The sequence below is a fragment of the Spermophilus citellus genome (genome assembly GCF_964194105.1).
Source record: "Spermophilus citellus genome assembly, chromosome: 4".
Taxonomy (NCBI): domain Eukaryota; kingdom Metazoa; phylum Chordata; class Mammalia; order Rodentia; family Sciuridae; genus Spermophilus; species Spermophilus citellus.
In genome coordinates this window covers 214,580,356-214,605,098 of record NC_138185.1, presented here as the reverse complement: position 1 = coordinate 214,605,098, position 24,743 = coordinate 214,580,356, and the positions used below count along the sequence as shown (strand labels likewise).

Genomic DNA, 24,743 nt, shown 5'->3' with positions numbered 1-24,743 from the left:
TCCCCAGGTCCTCACTGCTTCCGGCATTGGCGTGAGTTTGCAGCACAGGGGCATCTAGTGCATCTGCTTCTGCATGTGTCAGTCTTGGCAGGAAGCAGGGACTTGACACATGAACGGGGCCAATGTGGATGGCCAGCTCCTGGAGCTAGCTGTGTGGGGAGCCATGGTTAGTCCTGGGCCTGCAGGAGGAAGGGAGAGAGGAGTCAGGGAGAGACACTCGGAAGGAGCTGACGTCTCCAGCAAAGGGCGGCAGCTAACCCAAAGCCACCCTGGTCGAGGGACTCACTCCTCCTGGGTCCCTGCTCTCCTCCCATCTCCTACTGACCCGCGTCAGCACAAGCCAGAGAGCAGGGAGCCGAGGGGATGTCAGGCAAATAAAAAGTAGACAGCACAGTCCTGGCCTGGGGCAGGAGCCTCCTTCAACCTTCCTGTGGCTGCCAGTTCTGCAGGTTGTCACCAAATTGGACACCTGGGATATGCAGCGAAGGAGTTGTCCTCAGGTTCTGCCTTTAGGTAAAATGCCAAGACAAAAAGCCCACAGGAGACTGAGAATGAAATGGAGGCCAACGTCACTGACACCAGGAGTGGAGAATTTCTGACCATGTCTCTGGAACCCAGCCCAGAGCCAGGGAGGATTTCTGTGGGCGAGAAAGATGGTTATTAGTGCAGCATTTCAAATCAGCATTCCAAGCGCATGGGCCATAATTTACCTTTCTCCAGGCCCAGGAATGTTCTGGAACGCATGCTTCCTTTTCACTTAGTGAGCTGTTTCTTGTTTATAAGGACGGCGAATGCCAGGTTCCATTTACAAAACAACAAATTCTGCTGTTCCTGCCAGGACGGGTGGATGTCTTGACACCAAGTACCAGAGCGAAGCCCAGCCAAAAGAAGGAGCAGGCAGGGCCATGTATTTCTTTGCCTTTCCAAATCTAGCATTTTCTTAGGGACAGAGTGGTCAGAAGTGCCAAGCTGGATTTCCAGCAGCCAGTTCCATATCTTTAAGGAACTGGAAATAAGAGTCATGCTGTTCTGTCTCTGAAAAGTGAAGCATGAATCAAAAGGGACCTTATTTTAAGCGTACTTAGGCAGCGAAAGGGGCTGGTTGCGTTTGGACATGTATAAACAGAGATCTTGGAGCAGAGAAAGAGAGGCAGGGAAACAGCCCACCGCGTCCGCCATGCTGCGCCATCTCTCATGGCTGCTATTCTGTAGATGATGGGGCAGGAGTCGTGCAGCGTGGTCTTCTAAGGATTTACTTTATCATAATGTTTCCACAGTCAGAGTCAGAATCCTGAATCAGGCAGCTGACGGTTTTAAACACCCCTCTTCCTCCTGCAGAGACAGGACTAGGCAGAAGCTGAAAACTGCAAGAAGCAGCTTCAGGATCTGAATCTCCAGCCAAAAGAAGGAGCAGGCAGGGCCATGTATTTTTTCGCCTTTCCAAATCTAGCATTTTCTTAGGGACAGAGTGGTCAGAAGTGCCAGAAGTGTCATCTAGTGTCAGAAGCAGATGCACTAGATGCCCTGTGCTTCAAACTCATGCCAATGCAGGAACCAGTGAGGACTGGGAATGTGCACAGATTTTGCTACCTTAAAAAAGGTAGAAGTGCCAAGCTTGATTTCCCTTGGGAACAGAGTGGCCTTAGGGGATTCACAGAATCTGTGTCCTGATCTGTGAAATGGAGAGAATAAAACTGCTTCTTGCTGGGATGGAAGGAGGTCCTGCATAACGCTAAGGCCGCAGTAGAGGTTCAAGACCTAAAAGGGTATTCGGAGAACATAATTCCAAAAATAACATCAGTGATAACAGCTAACACCTACTGAACCCTGGTGTGTGCTGGGCATTGAGCTAAGGGCTTTACCTAGTTTAACTCATGTAATCACCTGAGCCCCCTTTTCAAGTAGTGTTCTTATTTCACAGACAAAGAAATGGGCACACAGAGGCAAAGAGACCTGCCCAAGGTCTTCCTGCCAGTCAGTAGTGGAGCTGGGATTCAATTTCAGACGCTGATTTTCCAAGCCAAGCTCTTAACTACATTCAGCGTGGCAATTTTTTTTTTTAAAGCAGACGGATATTTTCAGGCATGAATAGTTAATCCCAAAAAATCCCACTTGAGAAGATTTTGTAAGAAGGAGATTTCAAAATGGGAACCAGAAGAGAAGGCCGATCCAACCTCTGAAGGTGCCTGTTGAGACCGCTGGCTGGTGCCCAGCAGGAAAAGCAGAACCTCCTTGCTCTCCGGGCTACTCTTCCTCCCCTACCCCCTCCTGCTCCAGCTGCCTCCCCCTGCTAGGGGACCTCCTGCCCTCTAATGCATGGCTACCAGATCTACTGGGAGACTCACCTAGAGGCCAGGTCAACACCCTGAGCCAGAGAGGGGCCGGCAGAAGGTAAGACTCTGCCTGGTCCAGCTCCCTGGGCCCCTCCAGCCTGCACTCGCATTCACTGTCCGTCTCACCCAGCCATCTGTCCTCAGACCAACCCACAAGCTCCTGCAGACCAACTCCAGACATTCATTTCACAAACAGGAATAGGGTGCCCTGCTATGAGCAGGGCATTGGGCCCAGAGCAAGGGCCTTGCAGACAGAGCCGTGTGCCAACAATCCCAGCACAGAACCCTGGGAAGGCACCATGGGAGTCCAGTGGGGCTCAGCTCACATGGCCTGCGACAACCAACAAGGCTCCTCCGTCAGGTGACTTCTGAGTCTTCAAACTGGGGCAGGATTTCAGGCAATGGCAAAGGAAGTCTTTTGAGGGAGGAGAGCCACAGGAGCCAAGACATGAGTTGGGAACGAGCAGCAGGTACTGAGGAAACAGGGAAGCATGGGATAGGATGCAGGTGGAAATGAGGGCTCTGAATCCAGCTGCCTGGTTTGAATCCCAAAGCCTCCATTTCATACCTGTGTGACTGTGGGCAAATTATCTGACCTCTCTGCCTCAGTTCTCCACGTGTAAAATGGGAGTAATGGTAGCATCTCATTTTAGTGCTTACTATAGTGCTGGGCTCAATAAATACTACCTGTAACTTTTGTTACTACTATTACTTGTGGAGAGGACCAGGGCAGGAGTCCAAGAGGCAGTGAACTTAAATGCAGAGCCCCAGGTCCTGGTGGCCCCAGACTGAGCTCCAGCAGGGGGAGAAAGACCCAGAGAACAACCCTGAACTGCATTTATTGAGTGGCTACTGGTGTGCCTGCGCTGGCGACACCCAAGTGAACGCTGAAAGGCCACTCTTCTCCCAGCTTCTCTGTGGGTTCTCTCTGTGGGTTTCCCAGAAGAGGCCAATGACAGCCACCAGCCCTGGGAGCGCATATGGCTGGAGAAGAGCCCTCCTGTTTGGTTTGGTTTGTTGTTGGTGTTGTTTGCTTTTTACACCAGGCCCACTCTGAGGCCCACGCAGCGCTCCGGAGCTGTGGCCAGGTCAGGATGGAAGTGGTGCCGGTGGGGACGCTGGACCTTCAGGGCAGGCGTGCGCGAGCCTCAGCCACCTTGGCCGCCTTGGCAGGCGCCTAGCCTGTGGCCTGCGGTCTGTCGGTGTGACAGGCAGGGCGTGGACTGGCAGGTCTGGGTGTGCCTGCGGGTGATGGGAGCGGGAGGAATCGGGGCACAACGTGGCTCGGGCTTCCTGAGGAGGAAGGGACCCGCCGGCGTCTCCGGCCACTCCTGCCGCCGCGTGCGCGCTGGCAGTCAGGGGGCGCGGGCGCCGCGCAGGGTAAGCAGCCGGCGTTCCAGACTGTCGCCGCGCAGGTACGTGTCTCCGGGAGCCAAGCTGGTCCCCAGCGCAACAGGCCCGGGAAACCGTTTGGGGGCCGCGGCCTGGCCCCGGGCTGTGGCGGCCAGCTGGGCGCCTTCTCCGGCGAGGTCCCGGAGCGCGGCCGCCGCGTGCGCGCGCGGGGCGCGGGGCAGGTGCGGAGCCGCGGGGGCGCGCGTGCGTGTGTGCGCCCCGGGGCGAAGATGCGGCCGCGACCACCCGGGGTCTGTTCCCCACGAGCGCCGGCGCCGCGGGTCCCTCTCCTGGTGGGGGGGTGTCTCCACCTGTGGTCACCGCCGGGGTTAGCAGCCACCCCCACGGCTGGCTCCGTGGCCACCTGGTAATTACTTCCCCCCAGGAAAAGTGTCCGACCGCTAACCCTTCATTTCCCAGAACTCCGCGCCACCGTGAGCCAAAAATTCCTTTCGGGCTCTTCCTTTCCTCCCCTCAAATCTGCGCGGCCCCTGCCCGCGAAGGGCACTGAGATCAGAACAGGCGGCCGCCGAAGGAGGGGAAGAAAGCTCCCCGTGAGTGACTAGTCGGCAGGAGGAGGGACCTTGGTCGCTGGTTGGCGGGGGACCCCAACTCTGGCGATCAAAGGGCCCAACTGAGAACACAGCGGCGCCGGTTGTCCTCCAGTGGCCCAACCCTGACTAGTGGCCAGATGCACCAGCCAGGGCGCAGGCTCTTGGGGATTTAGCAGTGGCAGAGGAAGAGCACTGACTAGGAAAGGACCCGGGGCTGTGTGGCTTTGGGCCGGTGGCTGGCAGTGGCTGTGAAAGGGAGGTAAGAAATACTAACCATGGCCACCTGGCAGAGAGAGGAGAAAGAGGGCGGGGGGGGGGGCCTTGAAAGGATACAAATTTGAGATGCAAGAGTTATGCTTCTCTTCTCCCCATCCCCACCTCCCCTCCCAAAGCCCAGGTCAGCTTCCAAGAGGGAGGAAGGGAGGGAATTCCGGAGCTTGACAGTAGAAGCCGTGGGTTGTGTGAACTGGACTGTTTGCAGTCCAGAGCCCAGTTCCACAAGCAGATGGCCTCCATTCAGATCCCACTTAAGTGCATGCTGAGCAGGTGCTCTACCACCCAGCTACGTCCCCAGCCCAAACTGCCTCTTTTGAAGCTTCGGTGTCTCCTGAGAAATGGGTAGAGCTCACTTCCTAGAGTGGTCATGAGATCATGCAGGTAGAGTTCTTACCTTGAAAACCTCGCCATGCCCCTAAATGTCAGCTCTGAGAATTCTTGTTTTAACTGTGATATTGCACCCTGCTGAGTAAACCTCACTGTGGGGAGAGAAGACTAACAGGAAGCAGAGTGGAAAGTAACTAGCCTTCTGTGTTGGCGCAATGAGGAAGATGGCGGTGGTGGAGGAAGGACATGAGCCTTAGATTCAGAATTCCTTTTTCAGCCCTGCCAGCTGGCTGGCCTCTAATGACATACTTTACCTTTCTGAGGCTTTATAGCTCATGGAGGAGGTGGAGATAATAAATATTTCACAGAATTGCATAAAAGTTCAAATCCAATAACCTTACTCAAATGACTCTAGCACATGATAAGTCCTAAAGTGATTTGGGGTAAAAGTGATATTTATGTTCCAGCTATCCATCGCTACATGAAAACCACTTTAGAAGATATTTACTTGAAAGAATGCCCATTTATTTGGCTCACAGGCCGGTGATTTGGGCAGGGCTTGGTGGGGATGGCTGATCTCTGCTTCTTTGCAGCATCAGCTGAGATGGCCTACCTGGGTCTGGAGGACCGTCTTCCCTGATCGCACTATACCTGTATGGCAGGCAGGTTGATCCTGGCTGTCAGTTGGGAGTGTAGCCGAAGTCATCAGCCAGGATCTTGTTTCTTTTGGGTTTTCTCATGGTGTGGTACTTGGGTTTCAAGAGCTGTGGTCTCTGAGGCCTGGGCTTGAGCTGGGACAGAGTTGCTCCCACCTTATTCTGCTGGTCAAGTTGTCACAGAGCCTAGACTCCCATCTCTCAATGAAAGGAATTGCAAACAGTTTGCCATCATCCTGAGTCTACCCCAACTTGAAAGTATTCCCTGTTATTGTTATCCCCCGCTCTGGGTGCCATGAATGTCTTCATCCTTTGCAAAGATGAAGGGCTTCTTCAGGAGAGGACCAGCTGAGATCCAGGTGTCCATGACAAGGGCCTGATCACCCAATCAGCGTCTCTGGTTCCCATTCAAGACTGAGGAGGCAGGTGTCCTATATGGTGGCCTCCCTAGCATCTGTTTCTCAGGAACCTCTCAGACTTCAGTCCCTGCCTTTGCCAACTCGGTGCCTTTAAAACAAGGAGAAACCTGAGACAGAGTAATTTGGATTCAGGGAAATAGATTTTAGCAGGTGGCCTGGGGTTGAGTGTCAGGTGAATCTTCGCAGTTCTCAGCTCCCTGGACGAGGCTGTTTATTTTCGAGAGGGCTGCTGCCTGGGTGTTTGCGGTAACTGTTGTCATACATTATTAGTTTATTAATTGATGGGGTGGAGCAGTCTGGGTTGGGAGACAGGAGATGGTGGGGGCGGCAGGCCGGGGTTGCCATGGCAACCCCAAGGCCTGTGGTCTGTGCTGCAGGCTGCAGGCGGGAGGGATGCCCTGGGCAGCACCAGCCTCCCCAGACCACAGACTCTCTCGGCTGGAAGTCTCTCTGCCGGCATCAGGCCACCGTGGTGATGCACTTCCACGCAGGGCCGACCACCCACACCCTTCCTCTTCCTGTTGTCTCCTCCATCTCCTGTCTGTCTCCCCCAGTTCATTGGCTTCTAACTGGCCTTCCAGACAGGCTGCAGGAAGAAACGAAATTCAGACTCACACATTCATCAAACGCTGGACATGGTCAGCGTCCGTTTTCCCTGCAGAGGACAAAATGGACCCAGCAACTCCTTCCCCAGAACCCTTACTTCCTGGGGGTGATGGGCACTCACCATCGTACAAGGTCCCCTTACTGAAGTACGTTGAACTCAGACCACGACCTGGCCCTGTTTGCACATGACCCTAGTCTGTCTTCAGTGGTAACATTCCCCTGGCTGCGGTGAGGTAGCCTGTGGGAGGCCCTGTGCCTGGCTTAGGGTGGTATGTCAAGTCACAAAAGTACCCGTGCTGTGTCCCCTTGCTTACCTGTCCCCTTGGAACTGCTGCCGTCCTCCTCCTCTGTGAGGAGCGCTGGCCCAGTTCTCCCAGCCACAGTGAGAAAACACCCAACACTGTTAGAAGTCCCAAGTCAGCCAGGGGAGGTGAAAAGAACCCAGAGAAGGATGGGGTCCAGGCAGGGGCCATGCAGGGAAGAGAGGTTCTCCCTCTGGGTGTCGGGAGCACTGTGTGGAGAAGGTGGGGTTGGGCCCGGGTAGGAATGCAGCCTCCCGGACCTCAGCCCTAAGAGATTCTCCTTCAGCTAGAGCAGGCAGGGCCTGGAAACCTGCATTTAACAGCCCCAGCTACGGCATCCTGATACAGGGGTCCTGAGGTTCAACTGGAAAACGATGTTTTTGAAGAATTTGGGGGGTGGGATTTGGCATTGAAGATTGGGAAGAATATGGAGGTGGTGAGAGACATTTTGAGTAAAGGAACGGAGACTGGGAAGCAGATGAGCTCCAAGTAGGACCACAGCACAGGGTGTCAAGGACTGGGGGGCGCCTCTTCACCTCCACTCTCGGCCTTCTGCTGCCTGCCCTCCCCTCTCAGGGCACAGCCCAAAGTCCATCCCCCCAGTGGCTCCATCACAGCTGCCCCCCACCCCCTGCACATCGCTGGTCAGTCCCTGCAGCTTTGGATTCTTTGCCCTAGACTTTGTCCTGGTTGCGGGGAGTGGAGGGCAACGTCCAGATCTCTCTCTCCTTCCTTCCCAGCCCCCCTTTCTTTCAGTTAGTAAATATTTATTAAATCCCAACCATTTGTGCAGCACAGTTTTAATCATTCTCTTTCTCAAGAGAGAAATTGGGCCTCAGCTCATGGTCCATGGACCCTGTTAGCAGTGCAGATCTCAGGCCCCCACCCAGACCTACCGAATCGGAAACTGCACTTCAACGAGATTCCTGGAGACTGGTGTCCACACCGACAGAGAAGCGCCGTTGTCTGGGGTTTTAACATGGTGTGTTGGGAGGCAGCATAAAGCCCCCAACCCAAGGTGTCCAGGTCCTACTCCCAGAACCTGTGACCAGGTTGCCTTATACTGCAAAGTGGCACCAAAGTAGCAGGTGGAAGTAAAGTTGCTAATCAGATGACCTAAGGAGCTGGCCCTATGTTCCTGGGTGGAACCCAAATTATCACAGGGTCCTTAACAGTAAAAGCGGTGGCAAGAGGGTCAGAGGAGAAGATGTGCCGAGGGGGGCAGCAGACACGGTGCAGTGTGAGAGGACTCAGCCCACTGCCCCGGCTCTGCAGATGCAGGATGTCCTGGCCAAGCAACATGGAAGCCTCCCCAGGGCTCCTGAGAAGGAACACAGCCTGGTTGGTGCTTTGGTCTTAGCCCAGTAAGACCCACGTCAGACTTTTGACTTCCAGAACTGTAATTTAAGACATTTGTGTTCTTTAGGCCACTGAGTTTGCGGGGATTTGCTATCATATCGATGAAACACAAATGCAGTCTAGAGCCCTGTCCTTGGAGTCAAACACCCCTAGGTTCAAATCTCAGCTGTTCTCACCAGCTATGTGACCTTGGGCAACTTGCTTGTAGCCTCTAGTGGCCTCATTTATAAAACAGGGACAGTCCTGCCACATAGGGTTGACAAGAAGATTAAACTGTAGCGTATTCAGAGGGTGCTCACCACAGTGCCTGGCCACAGCACATGCTCAGGAAGTGGTAGTGGCCCCTGGCACGCTGAGTTGCTCTAGGTCCTTCTCTAACACCAAGAGGGCCTTGGGTAGGTTCTCTGGTCCTCCTCCTCTTGGTCCTTGGGACTTCCAGCAGAGCCATCCTTAGTTTAGACCTGTCCCCTTTCAAACCTGCAACAATGCGGCACCACCAGATGTCCAGGTGACCTTTGCAGCAGCTCCTGGGTGTGAGCATGTGCCACAGTGTCAGGCTGCTGCTGGGGACACAAGTCAGCAAAGGCCCCTACAGCCAAACTGCAGCTGGCTGGTCAAAGGCCTGACTTGTATTCATCCGCACCCCTGGAGAGCCTCTGAGGCCTCCACCCCAACTAACCCCCAGTCAGTAAGTGATCTGAGCAACTCACAGCTGATGGGGATGGCCTGGTGCTCCCTAACTGTGGTCTACCAAGGGGCCTGCCCATCCTGTGCCCTATCCAGGGGAGCCAGATGGTGGGGCAGGAACTTCAGGCCCGAGGGATGCCATCACCACCACCATCTCCAGCACCAGGACATCCCCACTAACTCTCTTTGAGGACCTACTAAGTGTAGGCCCCACGGGGATCTCATATCCCTTGACTCTCACAGAAGCCCACTGACATGTGACTCTCAAGGTCTCAGAGCCAGGAAGTCACAGCCTTGGCATTTTACCTCGAGGTCTGGGCCAGATCCCCTGCTTTTCACCTCTATCCCATGTGATCATGGAGTGGCTGTCACATGCTGGAGGCCTTGCATGGTGCCACCAGCTTGGAGCAGACCCCAAGGTCCTCTCTAAGCTGGCTCCCAGGCTGCCCAGAAGGGGAGCCAATAGGGGTCTGAAGGCCTTGTGGCCTCAGATCCTGTGGCCCTAAAAGCAGCCCCAGCTGAGAAAAGCCCACAGCCCTTCAAAGCCAGGCCCAGGAGCATCACAGGGACGTCCAGGGCTCAGGCCAACCTCGGGGGCTGCCACCCCAGTGGGAATCCATGGTGTCTCGTGACTGTCGTCACTGGGGTGGGGGAGGGAGAATATGAAGGAGAAGGTAAAACAAGTGGCACGCTGAGTTGCTCTAGGCCCTTCTCTAACACCAGTTTAGGCCCTTCTGTCTTCCTGAGATGGCAGGAGCTACAGGGGTAGGTAGGTGGGGCCCAGACTCAGGCTTCTCACCCTTCACTGATTCCCACCTCTGCTCAGGGGCCACTTCTTAGATTCTGCCACTTTTGACTGAAGGGCAGAAGCTTGGAAGTTGGGCACATAGTTTCTCTTGAAACTGCAGTTTCATGATAGGCCCACTATTTTTAAAACTCTAAAAATTTTTTTAGTGGTTGATGGACCTTTATTATATTTATTTATATGCAATGCTCAGAGTTGAACCCTGGGCCTCACACGTGCTAGGCAGGGCTGAGCCACAACTCCAGTCCCCACTATTTATCTTAGTTGTAGGATTTTTGGAGAAGGTTGGGGCAGGGTGGAGGTAGGGCCTCCATGACCCCTGTGACCACTGCATCATATCACTAGTACTACTAGTCCTACCTTCCTGTTTTAGGTTAAAAACAAAAACCTAGTACCCAAGAATATGGCGTGGGCCCCGTGGGCATTTGCTGATGCCAATAAAGCTAAGTCGGCCGCACCCCTCCAGCTGCATCCTGGAGGCCCAGTGGGGAGGGAAGGTGGGGGTCCTTGGCCTGGAGACGGGGAGGTCTCCTGCTTCAGGGGAGGCTCCGTGCTTCTGCTGGGAGGGGTCCTGGGCAGCCTGGGGTACTTGCTGGTCCCTGGGGGTGTTGAGGGGAAGAGGGGCTCAGTGCCACACTGTTCCTACAGGTGTAGACGGTGATGGTGTAGATGACCCGGGTCTGTGTGTCCTGTTAGGCTGGGCCACCCTGTGAAAAGAGTCAGAGATGTCCTCTTTGGTGGGCGTGACCTGGGATAGCCAGGCAGTCACCATCAGTCTGACCTCCTATCCCCCAGTCTTCTCATGTGACATCAGGGAAAGACAACCACACCCCATAACTCAGGAATAGCGTCTGTGTCCAAGTGCAGACTACTCACAAGCCTTGCTGTCACTTGAGGCAATCCATATCAGGGACAGTTGAAAAAGGCTGCTGTGTGGCAGCATTTACTGGGAGGGACCCCTACGGATGCCAGGGAAGTCCCCTGACTTTAGAGAAGACAGGTCAGCAGATCACCTGACACAGCAGGGAGAACTCATGTCCCTGGGGCCCCATGCACATGGGTTTCCTGGCTCCCCAGGACCCTTCCCAAGCAAGAACCTACCTTGGAGGGAGGGAGTCGAGGCGAAAGGGCAAGGTGCCAGAAGCCAGCATCTTCCACCATGGCTCTGCCATCTTCGGCTGCCAGGTCTTGGCCCAGGGCCTGTGCCCCTCTGTGAATCGAAGGCTGGGTAACCTGCAGGGGGCTTAGCACCAGGATTGGTGAGTGCTCCCAAGGGGCGGAGCCCTGGCACGGTCCCTGCTTCCCTCCATGGTTTGGAAAACTGAGCTTCCCTTATTTCTGCACAAAGCCTTCACCCCATTGCCCTATTGGCCTGCAGACACATCTTGGCCTCCCCCACAGCAGCAGCTCCCCACCCGGGTGGCACTAGAGCCATCCAGGGAGCTTTGTACAACATTGGTGCCTGCACACTTCAATTAGCCTGGGGTGGGGCCAAGGCCAGCTTGCTCTTATAGGCTCTGGGGTATTTTCTAAGGCATGTGCTCAGAGCTGAGACCCACTGACCCAGATGTTGGTAGTTGCGGGCAGGGGGTGGTAACAGCTTAAGGGCCCCTGTGAAAACAGCTTCCTCCCTCCTTTCCCGTTGCCGCTTTGTCCTTGCTTGAGTCCACAATGCAGCGGTGATGGTGATGTGTGCTAGGTCGCCGGGTGTGGGTCTGAATGGTTCCTGTGAGGACTCCATGTCCCTTCTCTCCTGGTATCCGGCGAGTGCCCAGAAGTGGTTAGAATTAGTGCACCCCAGTCCTCCTGTGCCCACCCACTCTCCAGAGGCGCCTGCCCCACTTGGGTCTTAGCATTCCAGCTGCGCGGCTCACGGAAAGTGCGGGAGGATGGAGATGCGTGGAGAGATCCGCTCTGCCGCCCTCATCCTTCTGCCGGCTGCGGTTCCCCGGCAACCGCCCAGCCTGACTCCAGATTGGAGTTCACATGATCCTGCTCAGCTCCGGAACGGGCAGCCTCCAGCCGGGGGTTTTCTAGACAGAGCTGGGAGGTTGGGTCTGCGCATAATCGCGGGAGAAAGAGCCTGTCCCGGCGGAGGGGTCACCCTGGCTCTGCGGAGCAGTGGCAGGAGCCCAGCAGGGCGTGCAGAACCCGAGCAGTCTCGTCCCAACTCCCCACCCCCTAGAGGACGCCCTCCCTTCGGATTCCAGGAGTAGCCGAGGCTGGACTTTGCTGCCTGCACCTCTCCTGACTGCAGAGACCACACTGCCTTCCCCGGGGGGAGCCGGAGCGTCCAGCAGAGGCTGGGCAGTGCAGGACCGGCCCATTGGTGGATCAGGAAGTCAATCTAGTAGCTCACGACCTGCATTTTAAAAATTGAAACAGAACAGAAAATATCAGAATGCATGGGCAGTAGTGGGGTAAGTGTTGCTTGGGGAAGTTCACTTCTCTGGGTGTGTGTGTGTGTGTGTGTGTGTGTCCATGTCCCAGCGTGCTGGGTCAAGTGCACAGCATGTTTCCTGCTATAGTCTGTGGTCCAAAAAGCTTAAAGGCAGCCCATCCAGTGCATGGGCGCCTGGGTTCTGGGTTCTGGGTTCAGATTCCCTCTGACTTGCTGTGTGAGCTTGGGGCCCTTCTGTGTTTAGCCTCTGTGGGTCTCCGATTCTGGGAAATGGGTTCATGTGACTCATGGGGACTTTGTGAGCCCTGAGAAGACTGAAATTTCAGGCCATTCCAAGGACTTCAGAAATGAGACCCTGTTGTCCTGTGGGAGTGAGGCTCTGCCGGGTAAAGATGGGACTGAGGAAAAAGGCAACCTGACTCCTGAACCTTCCTTAGAGGGACATAGTTTTTGATTTTGAGCCCTTTTAGGAAAGGAAATGGCCAGCCCCAGGGAGTGGAAGCTGGGCCAGCAGGAAACTCCCCAAGCTCCGAGGGCTGGGGACCCCCTCGAGCCATCCCTAACCTGAGTAGCTGTCTGCAGGTCTGAGTGTACCATGGGAACGGGGTGGGGAGGTAGGTGCTGCTCAAACCCAGCACCTAGGTTTCTCCGCCCCTGACTTGGACCCTGCAAGAGACTCTGGGCCCCTGTCAAGGAGGCGTTTCCTCCTTCTGGGGGCTTAGTTTCTCTTGGTCTTTGAAGTCCTTGGAGACCTCCATGCTGATTAGCATTTGTCTAAGGATGTGCCTCCAGGCGTGAGTCACTTGCTGCAGTTTTTCTCAGTTTCTTAGCTGGATGGTAAACTGTCCTTTTGATTCTTTTCCACCACCCCCTCCCAGGTGGGAGACCAGGGATGAGGCTGTTTTCTTTCCTCCGAGGTTGGGTGGAGCATCCTCCAGGTTCAGGGGGCTAGCCCAGGACCTCACCTGCTGGTTCTTGTGGCCTGGAGTTTGAGCCTTGGGGTGGAGGGTGCTTGCTGCGGTCATCCTGTTAAGTGGTCAGAGAGCAAGGTTTAAAGGAGAGTGTGGGCCGGTCCAAGTTCAAGACCCAGCCTGCTGCCACGTCCCAGCTGTGGAATCTTAAGCAGGTTGGTTCATCTCTCCGAGCCTCGGTTTTTCCATCTGTGAAGTGGGGGCTGATGAGTGTGGCATGGTTGAACGTATAGAAACACACCTGGCAAGCGCAGGGCTCTGGACAGGCATGGCCTGGCTTCCCACCCCTTTGTTTTCCACTTGGAGAACTCTCTGCGTCCAGTGTGGATCAGAGTTCTTCAGAAGACCAGGAAGGGAAGGGACACTCCCCGCAAGGCATAGTTTCCATCTGGGGTGCCTGTCCTTGGGGAGAACTGGATGTGAGAAGGCTGAGTGAAAAAGCAGGACCCTCTGTCCAGCTTAGGGAGCCCAAGCAGAGAGCCACGGAGATTCTGCCTTCTCACTTTCCTGTTTAATTAAGGCCATCTCTGCTCCGGCCTCAAAATCTCTACCACTTACCCATCCCCCACCCATCAACCTGTCCACTCACTCATCCCCCACTCATCAACCTGGCCACTTACCCATCCCCCACCCATCAACCTGTTCACTACCCATCTACCAACCCATTCACCCATCCCCTACCATCTACCTACCCACTCATCCATCCCCCACCTGTCCACCTACCTACTCACCCATTCCCCACTCACCAACCTGCCCATTCACCCATCCCCACCCACCAACCTGTCCATTCACCCATCCCCACCCATCTACCTACCCACTCACCCATCTTCTGCCCATCTACTTACCCATTCACCCATCCCCTTCTCATCCACCTGCCCATCTATCCGTCTGTCTGCCCATTAACTTGTCCATCCAGCCATCTACTCCGGCTCATCACCTTATCCATCAGTCTATCTATCCATGCATCCACCTAGCACCCACCCACTCACTGACCCTTCCACCCATTTATCTATCCACCCATCACTCATCCATCTGTGCACTACCCCTCACCATCAGTGCACCCACACACACACCCTTCTACAAAATTATTTTTGAGAACCTGAAGGACTAGGTACTGAGGAGCTCTCAGATTTGTCCCCACTGTTCCCCACTCTAATTAGCTGTCAGTTGCTCCAACTTCTCCTTGTCTCCTCCCTGGCCGTGCCTGCCTCATCCCTAGATCCTGGCATGCCAAGCTACTCTCAGTTCCCCAAAGGCACTCATTCTCTCCCTCTCACACTTGATGTGTTGCTCACATTTTCCACAGACAGAAACCCCCTCTGCTTGGGCAGCCCTTCCTCCTTTTCTTGGTCATAGCTGAACTGCTGTTGCTCAGAGCAGGCTTTCCTGACTGGATTAGGCCAATGGACTCCCATCAAATCCATGCTCTTATGAGCATGTTTCTTTTTCCTTCTCTCCTGCCTCATAAGGCTAAAAGCAACTTGGCTCTAGTATGGAGTGGAGTGCCTTCTGTATAATAGATGGTCAATGAGTATTTGTTATATGAATGAATATGTGGATAGATGAGTGGATGGATGGATAGGTGGGTGCATGGGCAGATGGGTGCATGGATGGGTGGATGGATAGACGGATGGGTGGATGGTTGAGTGGGTTAATGGAAGATTGTAGAGCCCCCAAAGCAGTGTATGACTTGGGTTAGATTTGTGCCTTAGAGGACGGCTTTGAGGTGGTGAAATGGAGACAGGAAGCCCAATAGGAGGCTGTTGCCGTGACTCTGGGAGGAGTCTTGAGCCAGCCCCTCTAGGGTGCTGGTAAAGAGGAGATGAGTGGGGCTGGGGATGTGGCTCAAGCGGTAGCGCGCTCGCCTGGCATGCGTGCCGCCCGGGTTCGATCCTCAGCACCACATACAAAGATGTTGTGTCCGCCGAGAACTAAAAAAATAAATATTAAAAAATTCTCTCTCTCTCTCTCTCTCTCTCTCTCTCTCTCTCTCTCTCTCTCTCTCCCCTCTCTCACTCTCTCTTTAAAAAAAAAAAAAGAAGAGATGAGTGTGGCAGACACTTAGGAGATAGAAATGGCAGAACTTGGTAATGAACTTAATGCTGGGGCTGAGGTCGAAGGAGGAAGCTGAAGGCCAGTTATCCCACCTGAACGATGGGGCAGGTGGGGACATCCCTTCCAAGGGCAGGTACGTGGAGAAAGCGATGGACCCAGCATGGGCTCATTTTCCAGGCTCCCTTTTCTCCACGTTTCTGTTTTGTGAGGGCAGGAGCTGCCTGTGCAGCCTTCAACCTGGGGCGAGGCCTGGGCTCATCAGGGCCCCATGGGGTTGGGATTGCAGAGGAGATGCCATCCCACAGAGAGTGTATGGCGGGGGGGGGGGGGGGGATGCCCGCAGCACCCACTGAACACCACGTGTGTGGCAGTAATTGGTGTGTGTGGCATGCGGCATTCCTGTCTTCCGAGCTTGGAGGTGCCCTGAGGCTGGGAGCCCCTTCTTGTTTGTCCCTCCTGTCTGGCCTGCTGTCGTGAACACTGTACCTGCTCCACAAATTCTCGTCCCAGTCTGAAACTACTGGACTGCCTGGCAAGCTGCTCGCTCTTTCTTTGGACCTCAGTTTCCTTGTCTCTTAAATGGGGACAATAACAGAGCTGTTGTGAAGATGGGACAAGAGGACAGAAGTGAAATGCTCTGTAAACAGTAAGATGTTGCAAATAAGTAGTACAGGCACTTGGACAGTTTCAGTCACTGTTCCTTGAGAGCCTGAATCAGGCCCAGGGCCCTGTCCCAGTCCTGCTCACAGGTTCTGCTGGGCTCTGGCACCTCTGCTGCCCTGCACTGGGAACACACACAGGACATGTGAATCTTCTAGACTCTCCTAGTGCCTTGCTACTCAAAGTGTGGTCCATGGCTCAGCAGACCAACTGCATCTGCCTCACCCAGGAGGTTGTTTGAAATCTAAAACCTCAGATCCACAGAGTCCAGAAACTGGAGGATGAGGCTCTACAATCTGTCTCAACAAACTTCTGGGGGATCAATTCGAGGGGCATCCAAGTTCAAGAACTGCTGGTCTTTTTGCTCCAAAATGAACGCAGGCAGTGCTTTAACCTCACTGTAGTGAATGCTTCTTCTTGGCTCTGAAGACTTGAATATTTCTGACTTTGGTTACCAGATTTAACTAACTGCTGCCTAGAAAAGAGGAAGCTGAGAACCATCACCCTGCCCCGCCCCAGCCCACACGTCCACACACTCACCACCAGCAAACAGCAGACTTCAGACCTGGTGACTACCCGGGAATTTCCAAGACCTGACAGGACATGTTTTCAGGGTGGCTTCGTTTTCCCTATTTTATCGGAGTTGAGTTGTACCTGCCTGCACTCCCTTCCTCTCAGCACCAGAATATAGAAGTGAAAGACAAACACAGAAAACCCCAAGTGCATGGTGGGTAGGGATGTAAAAAGGTACAGCTGCTATGGAACACAGTAGGTTGGCCCCTCAAATAACTGAACGCAGCACCCCCCAAAGATCCAGCAATTCCAACCCTGGGCATATGCCCCAAAGAACTCAAGGTGGGGAACTTGAAGAGATCTGTGCACGTCCAAGTTCAGAGCAGCAGTGTTTGGAATAGCCAAAGGCAGAGGAAACAATCCGAATATCCCCTGATGAATGGACACATGAGTAACAGGTGGTGTGTGCATATGTTAGCATTTTATTCAGCCCTAAAAAGGTAGGAAATCCTGGCACGTGCTACAATGTGGTGAATCTTGAAGACATTATACTGGATGAGAAAAAGCCAGGCACAGAAGACAAAGCAAGAGTCCTCTTGCTCCAGGGACCTAGGTAGTCAGGTCAGAGTCGGAGAATGGAAGGTGGCTACCGGGGCTGGGGAGTTAGCATTTGATGAGTATGGAGTTTTGCTCTTGTAACGTAAAGAGCACTGGGACGAGGGAGGGAGGGAGGGCGATGAGGGTGGTAGACACAGATTCACATCTCTGAATCCCACAGAACTGTTCTCTTCACTGGTCAGGAGGGCGAGTTTTATGTTGTGTTTTTCCACAATTAAACCCACAAGAAGCACCCTCTCCGTCACCATCCCAGGGGTTCCAGGTAGGGGCTCAGGTGGGGTGTGGAGTCCTGGGTTCTGGCGTTGATATGACACTCCCTTCCTCAGGCTGGCTGGGGCAGGTCACTTCCTCTTTTGAACCTCAGGTTCCTCACCTGGAAAGTGGGAACTGGCATTCATTGACTGGTTCTAGAAGAAGCTATCCAATTCAAGCCATGGGGAGACAGCAGCAAGCAGTGGGTGAGGCCTCTAGTGGAAGAGAAGGAGCAGTGACCGGCAGATAAACAAACAAGATGGTCAGAGGCGCTGCGCAGAGCAGCCACAGGGTGATGGGCAGTCAGAAGCCCAGATCTGGCAGAAAAGGTGCCTGCAGTGTGGCGGGGGTTGGGAAGGGAGAACCTCAGGAAGAGGCTCAGCAGGTGGCTGAGACACAGAAAGCTGGCCAGCATGGCTGCAGCATGTGGGTGGTAGGCCAGGTGGCGGGAACTGGAGCCAGGTGGTGTGGGCCTTGGAGACCTGGCGAGGGTTTGGGTTTTCCTCCGGGTGTGACAGGAGCTATCTCACAGGGATCTGGCCTGTGTTTGGAAGGCTCGCTGTGGCTGGGCGCAGAGCTGGAGGGGAAGGGGAGCACTGAGGGAAGGGGTGAGCTACAGGAAATGAGCTCATGGTGGAGGAATGGGGGTGGAGGGATGGGGAGGAGGAGGAGGGCTTGGCCCTGGAGAGGCAGGGATTGGGGTGCAGGTAACAGAGAGTGTGGCTTTGGACCAGACCCGTCTCTTGCTCATTTTATGAACACTTATGAAAGCTACTGTCCCTTTACCCAGGAACAAGGAATATACAGTAGTGTCCCCTTATCCAAGGGGTACGCTCCAGGGTCCCTGGTGGATGCCTAAAGTCACAGATAGTGTTACCGCTGTTGGCTGGTGACGAGTCCTTGCTTCCCCGATGTTGAAGAATAACACCAAAGAAGCACGAGGCAAGGTCAGAGTAGAGATTAGAAGTTTATTGAAGGACAGCAGAAAAGACTTCTCCGGGAGGAAGAAGGGGACCCAAGAGGTGGAATCCGTGGAAGTGCGGTTGTCTCCCCTTTTTATAGTTTTGGTGATGGAATGTAGGTGGGAAGGCCCGAGGGGTGGGACACAGGTGGGCCAAAGAAGTAGTCTGGGCAGGAAGGACTTCATTAACACTTCTTTGGGATGGGCTATCTCCAAATCGGTTGGGGGCTGTTTCCTGGGTTCCATTAACATTTCTTTGGGATGGACTTTGGCCTAGGGCCTTTCTGGGACTTCATTATTCCATGAGTTGTCCTGTGTTTCCCGGAATCATTGCAGCATGGCCTTCATTTTAGATTTCACTCTTAGACCCGATTTACCTAACTACACTGACTACCTAATTTTAAATCTGGCTTCAATAGTACCGAGCCATGGATACGCTACGTATTTCCCGTACATGCATAAGTACCTTAAAGTTTAATTTATAGATTAGGCACAGGAAGAAAAGAACAATAACTACTAACAAAATAGAAATGTAATAGCTCTACTGAAATCAAAGTTACGCAGGTCTCTCTCACTATCTAGCCCTGCTGGGCTCACCATCTTCTTAACCACAGCCAACTGTGGGTAAGAGAAACCAGGGGGCTACGGTGCTTGGATAGTTACTAGGTTGAGTGTGATTTCAGAGAAACTCCTCCCTCCTCCACAGACTCCCAAGTCCAATGGGTCTCCAGCCCCTTCCTTCCCAGCAGCGCCCCCTGCAGGAGCTGGCAGGAAGGAGGCTGTGGAGGGAGGCAGCAGGCGGGGGTGGGGGCAAGTGGAGGAGGGCTTGGCTCTGGAGAGAGCTACCTGGGAGATGGAGTCCAGTGGCCTGAGGCTTGATCATGATCTGAGGGCTTTCCCCCCAGGGCCGGTGGGTCCCAGCCTCACTCTGAAGCACAGGAGGGCAGGATTGATATCCGAGGGTTGCTTAGTTCCGACCCCACCTGTTGAGAATCCCAGCCCTGTAGGTGGATCCTTCTCAGTGGGGGTCCACATCAATTATTGGCTGAGGGTGGAGCGAAAAAATCTTTACCCCTCTGCAAAGGCACACAGTACTTAAGGAGAAACACAGGGGATCTGTGCTATTGAGGTTTCAGGGGAGGGTGGTTAGACAATAAAATGTCAAAGGCCCTTTCAAGGAGTGATAGGGAACAAAGGTTGAAAATGCTGATTGAGACCCCATGTGATTTTTTTCAGCTGAGAGTCATTCCAACCTTTATCACTTTGATATGTTAATTGTAAGCTTACAACAAAACATTTTATTCTATCTTGTTCCAATTTGTGCTCGAGCGTGTGTGTGTGTGTGTGTGTGTGTGTGTGTATCCAACATCCTCTTTGTGAAATTCTCCACGATATCAGTTTCCCACTCATTCTAGTGGGGCACCTTTGACTCCCGTCCTAGCCCCCTCATGCTCTGCATTTCCCTCCCATCACTTGGTGTGGTCCCGACACCGACCCCTGAGGGCAGGTGTCCATAGCTCTATATTCCAGGTGAGGAAACTGAGGCTCAGAGAAGGTATGTGGCACAACCTGGCAGTGGCTGGCCTGGCCTGGCACTCATTGCTGAGAAGCACCCAGGAATCTGGCAGTGACCTTGGGGAAGCTCTGCTTCTGTTTCTTACCAGAGCCAACTAGTATGTAGACAAGGCTGAGCCTTTTCTGATACTGTCTGGAGAGGGCCTGGGGTCTGTGACCTCAATCTTTTTTTTTTTCTTAGAGGGAGGATGGTACCAGTAATTGAACTCAGGGGCACTCAACTACTGAGCCACATCCTCAGTCCTATTTTGTATCTGATTTAGAGACAGGGTCTCACTGAGTTGCTTAGTGCCTTGCTAGGTTGCTGAGGCTGGCTTTGAACTCATGATCCTCCTGTCTTAGCTTCCTGAGCCACTGGGATTACAGGTGTGTGTCACCACACCCAGGTGTGACCTCAGTCTTAATGGACCTGATTAATACACTCCCAGAGTGACATTTATTGCTGTAGACAAGGACCCTCACTTTTGCATATAAGTTGTGATTGATCTTTGGAGAGCTGGGGTCAGGATGGGCTCATGCTCCAAGGATCTCCTGACCTCACTTGATGCACTGAGGGACCAGGAAAATAAGAAAGGGACAGAGAATAAGAAAAGACAGAAAAGGGGACAGGGAGCCATATGCCATGTAACCCATTCAGATATTCTAGTTGCACTGAAGTTGATTGGCTGGTTACCTCCTCCTCTTCTTCATCTTTTACTATCAGGGATTGAACCCACATCCCTAGCCCTTTTTACTTTTTGTTTTGAGATAGGGTCTCATTAAGTTACTTAGGGCCTTGCTAAGTTGCTGAGGCTGGCCTCAAACTTGCAATCCTCCTGCCTCAGCCTCCCAGGTTGCTAGGTATGTGCTGCCATACCTGGCAGCTGGTTTCTCTTCTAAATGAAACCAGTACAGCATGTAGAACGGTGCCTGACACACAGTAGGCACTCTATAAATAGCTACTATTATTCTAAGCCTTTTCCAACCTCTGACTTGCAGGGGCTCATCTGCCAACAGTGATGCCCAGCCCTTGATGTAACTTGAGCCACCTTCTCTAAACAAGATGGCAGTGGGGAAGCTGGCCTAGTCCCTGAACCCATGAGGGGTGAGACCCCTTCTGGTCCAAAGATGAGAAACATCACTGTGGATAACTCCTCGCTGAGCTGCACCATTGACCACACCATCCACCAGACGCTGGCCCCGGTGGTCTACATCACGGTGCTGGTGGTGGGCTTCCCGGCCAACTGCCTGTCCCTCTACTTCGGCTACCTGCAGATCAAGGCCCGGAACGAGCTGGGCGTGTACCTGTGCAACCTGACGGTGGCAGACCTCTTCTACATCTGTTCGCTCCCCTTCTGGCTGCAGTACGTGCTGCAGCATGACCACTGGTCGCACGGGGACCTGTCCTGCCAGGTGTGCGGCATCCTCCTGTATGAGAACATCTACATCAGCGTGGGCTTCCTCTGCTGCATCTCCATCGACCGCTACCTGGCCGTGGCCCACCCCTTCCGCTTCCACCAGTTCCGCACGCTGAAGGCGGCCGTGGGCGTCAGTGTGGTCATCTGGGCCAAGGAGCTGCTGACCAGCGTCTACTTCCTCATGCACAAGGAGGTGATCGAAGACGAGGACCGGCACCGCGTCTGCTTTGAGCACTACCCGATCGCGGCCTGGCAGCGCAGCATCAACTACTACCGCTTCTTGGTGGGCTTCCTCTTCCCCATCTGCCTGCTCTTGGCCTCCTACCAGGGCATCCTGCGGGCCGTGCGCCGGAGCCACGGCACCCAGAAGAGCCGCAAGGACCAGATCCAGCGGCTGGTGCTCAGCACCGTGGTCATCTTCCTGGCCTGCTTCCTGCCCTACCATGTGCTGCTGCTGGTGCGCAGCCTCTGGGAGGCCAGCTGCGAGTTCGCCAAGAGCATCTTCAACGCCTACCACTTCTCCCTGCTCCTCACCAGCTTCAACTGCGTGGCGGACCCCGTGCTGTACTGCTTCGTCAGCGAGACCACCCACAGGGACCTGGCCCGCCTCCGCGGAGCCTGCCTGGCCTTCCTCACCTGCTCCAGGACCAGCCGGGCCAGGGAGGCCTACCCGCTGGGCGCCCCGGAGGCCTCAGGGAAAAGCGGGGCCCAGGGTGAGGAGCCTGAGTTGTTAACCAAGCTCCACTCGGCCTTTCAGAGCCCCAACTTGCCCAGAGTGGGAGGGTCCCCCATGGGCGGGCTGGCCTAGCCGGGTCACCCACGTAGGGGCTACGTGAGCCCAGAGCCTTTAGCCCATGGGCCTGTGGTCCTGAGCTTGCTCGTAGGCGCCTCCACTTCCACATGCAGGTGCCTCTTTCTGCTGGGGGGAATGGTGGGCCTGGGCTGCAGCCCCGAAGCCTGCTCTAGCTGGCCGAGCCCAGGGGCCCTGTTGAGTGTGGGAATAAGCCCCCTCTGCCCCTGGCTGGAGCTGCTGGGGGGAGCAAGACAGTGAACAGTCACTTCCACGTTTGCCAAGAGCAGTTGGCATGGGGGTGTGGAGTGTGAGGACATGGAGAGTGAGGACCTGGGGGGGACAGTGGGGACCTGGGTCTTCCAGGGCCACTGTTTTCACAGATGATACCTGTCCAAATGTACCGCTGTTACCTGTTGACAGGACACACAAAGCTGTGTTGTCACCATTAACACTTAAGGCCCACTGCTCAATGGGGTGGGCAGGGAAGTCTGGAAGGGGAGAAGGAAGGTGGGGAGGCATCGGAGGCCGCGAGGTGGACGTAGGGACAGTAGGGGAGTCACAGGCAGGGGAGAAACCCTAGCTCCAGCCACCCCGTGCCTTTATAGGGACGGTGGAGCAGATTGCTCAGGCCTGCAGGACACACTCCAGGGCTCCCCAGAGAGATGCCCGGGGCCTCCAAATAGTCAGAACTGAAGCTCAGGTGTGGGAGCTGGGCCTGAAGCCAGAGCGTCCTCAACAAGTTCCTGACACATTCCTCCTAATTAGCTTTCTGTGTCCGTCTGCCCAGAAGTGCCAGGTCAGGAGTCCAGGGTGCAGAGAGAAGAGTTAAAATGCCAGGGTCTTCACGACAGTTATATGCCAAGACACACAGCTAATGGTGTCCCCTTCCCTGCCACACATACTGTAGAGTGTCCAGCAGTCTCAGGTAGGTGGGCAGCATTCTCTCAGAGTTCTACAACAACCACACACACACCTCTCAGCTCCTCACCCTGGGGCAGATCTCCACTCTGGTCTAAATGGCTCCTTCGACCAGGAAGAGAGGTGGCCTGGAGCTCACCATGCCTGTTCTCCATCCCTGATCCTCTCCCAGTGTCCCATCTCATCTACCTGGAGAGGATAGTGGGCCCTCAGGACTACATAGCCCAGGGCACTGATAGTCCTTTTCTGTCCTGGAGGGCTGGGTACAGGGCTCATCTCTCCTGCAGCTTTACACTGGCCATTTTGGGGTGTCCCTCCCACCCCTAGCCTTTGCGGTCCTGCGCTTGCAGATTTCACCTGTTCACTTTTGCAGCAAAGTTTCTGCTCCCTGAGTGCCCCACCCCCCACCATTAAAGGTCTTTGGAGAACATCTGGGAGGAGTCCCATGACCAGCCTCACCCCAGGGACATGGCTTCTGCAATGTGCCAAACACAGCCCTTCCCAGGTGAACAAACCAAGGGCCAGAAGAGCCACTTGCTGCCCCAGGAGACCTGGTTGGGGGTCCAAGACCAGCTCTCCCTTCCCAGGGCATGGAATTTGAATCCCTTGAAACCAAGAGGCTCAGTAGGCTGAATCCTGGACTAGAACCAGGGGCAGGAAGTAGGTAGAAGTGTTCTGGAATCAGAAGAATCAGTAGATTATTTCTGGAATCTTCTACAGGGTGGGGGAGAACAGCGAAAGTGCCATCCTCAATCTTCCTTCCTCTTCTCCCCAGTCTCCAAGAGGTTGATCCTCTACCCTGTGTTTCCTAACCCTCTGTGTTAGTCAGCTTTTCGTGTCTGTGACTAGAATAACCAGCTAGAGCAACTTAGAGGAGGAGGAAAAGCTTATCTGGGGTTTCCAGTTTCTGAGGTCTCAGTCCACAGACGGCCAACTCCATTGCTCTGGGCCTAAGGCAAAGCAGCACACCATGCGGGAAGGACCCAGCAGCAGAAAGCTGCTCCCCTCCTGGTGGAGTCGGGAAGCAGAGACAGAGAGCAAGGAGGAAGGAGTCTCAGGGACAATGCACCCTTCCAGGACACGTCCCCAGTGACCCACCTCCTCCAGCCGAGCCCTACGCCCCAGTCAGCAGTCAGTCAGTCCATTCAAACTAGGATAGACTGACTAGAGGCTAGCCCTCATGATCTAATCAGTTTCCCTCTGAATATTCCTGCATTTACAGGTGCCTTTGGGGGACACCTTGTATTCAAACCATAACACCTTCTACCAGAGGTACCCAGAGGCAGATAGCCCATGATGGATGTGCCCCAGGGAAAGGTGGTGACTGTGGTCCCAGAGCTGCACTTGGCTTTGACTGGGCAGCCCCTGCTCCAGCTCCTTGTGGAGGACCTCCAAAGACCCGGGAGGTCCTCTTCCCCTTCCTGAAGGAGGAAGTGACCAGGTTTAATGGTGACAGAAATACCTGCACAGCCAGGAAGAGCCCAGCCCAGGATCTCTCCTGGGCCCTTTGTCCACTGGCATGGACTGGGATGGACTGAGGGCTGTTCCATTTACCATCAAGAGTTGTATTTTTGTATCATCCTCTCTTTTATGCCAATTACATGTGTGTTGGATGGTGTGATGGATTTATGTAGCATTCAGTCTGTAAATAAAGCAAAGTAACCAGGAGTGGGCAGCAGTCCTTATGGGGGAGGGGGTCTTCCAACCCCAGAGGAATCTAGAGGGTTCTTGGAGCACCCAAGCAGAAGACGTTCCAGGGACTGACCTTCTCAGAGAAAGGCTAGAGCAATTGGAGGATTTGCTCTTGACCACGCAACAGGTGGTCAAGGTACTTCCTTAACGACCCATGTTGTTGGGGAGACCCACAGTTGACCGGCCTCTTCAGCTGGAGTATCCTCTAGGCAGTGGTGGAC

At 54.3% G+C, this 24,743-nt stretch overlaps 1 protein-coding gene across 6 annotated transcripts; it reads left to right on the top strand.

Annotated features, from left to right (window-relative positions):
- The first annotated feature begins 2,720 nt into the window (after window positions 1-2,720).
- On the top strand, window positions 2,721-24,472 carry GPR68 (G protein-coupled receptor 68). 6 transcript variants are annotated; one of them, XM_081292343.1, is made up of 3 exons: window positions 3,582-3,748; window positions 20,701-21,832; window positions 24,053-24,472. In XM_081292343.1, exons 2-3 carry the CDS (start codon window positions 20,800-20,802, stop codon window positions 24,085-24,087), a joined length of 1,068 nt encoding a protein of 355 aa, XP_081148469.1. In that variant the 5' UTR covers window positions 3,582-3,748; window positions 20,701-20,799; the 3' UTR covers window positions 24,088-24,472. The 6 variants fall into 6 exon arrangements, with proteins under 6 accessions (XP_081148465.1, XP_081148469.1, XP_081148464.1 ...); XM_081292339.1 differs by lacking the exons at window positions 3,582-3,748; window positions 24,053-24,472 and adding an exon at window positions 2,721-2,803 and having other exon boundaries at window positions 20,701-22,793; XM_081292338.1 differs by lacking the exon at window positions 24,053-24,472 and having other exon boundaries at window positions 20,701-22,793.
- The last annotated feature ends 271 nt before the right edge of the window (window positions 24,473-24,743 follow it).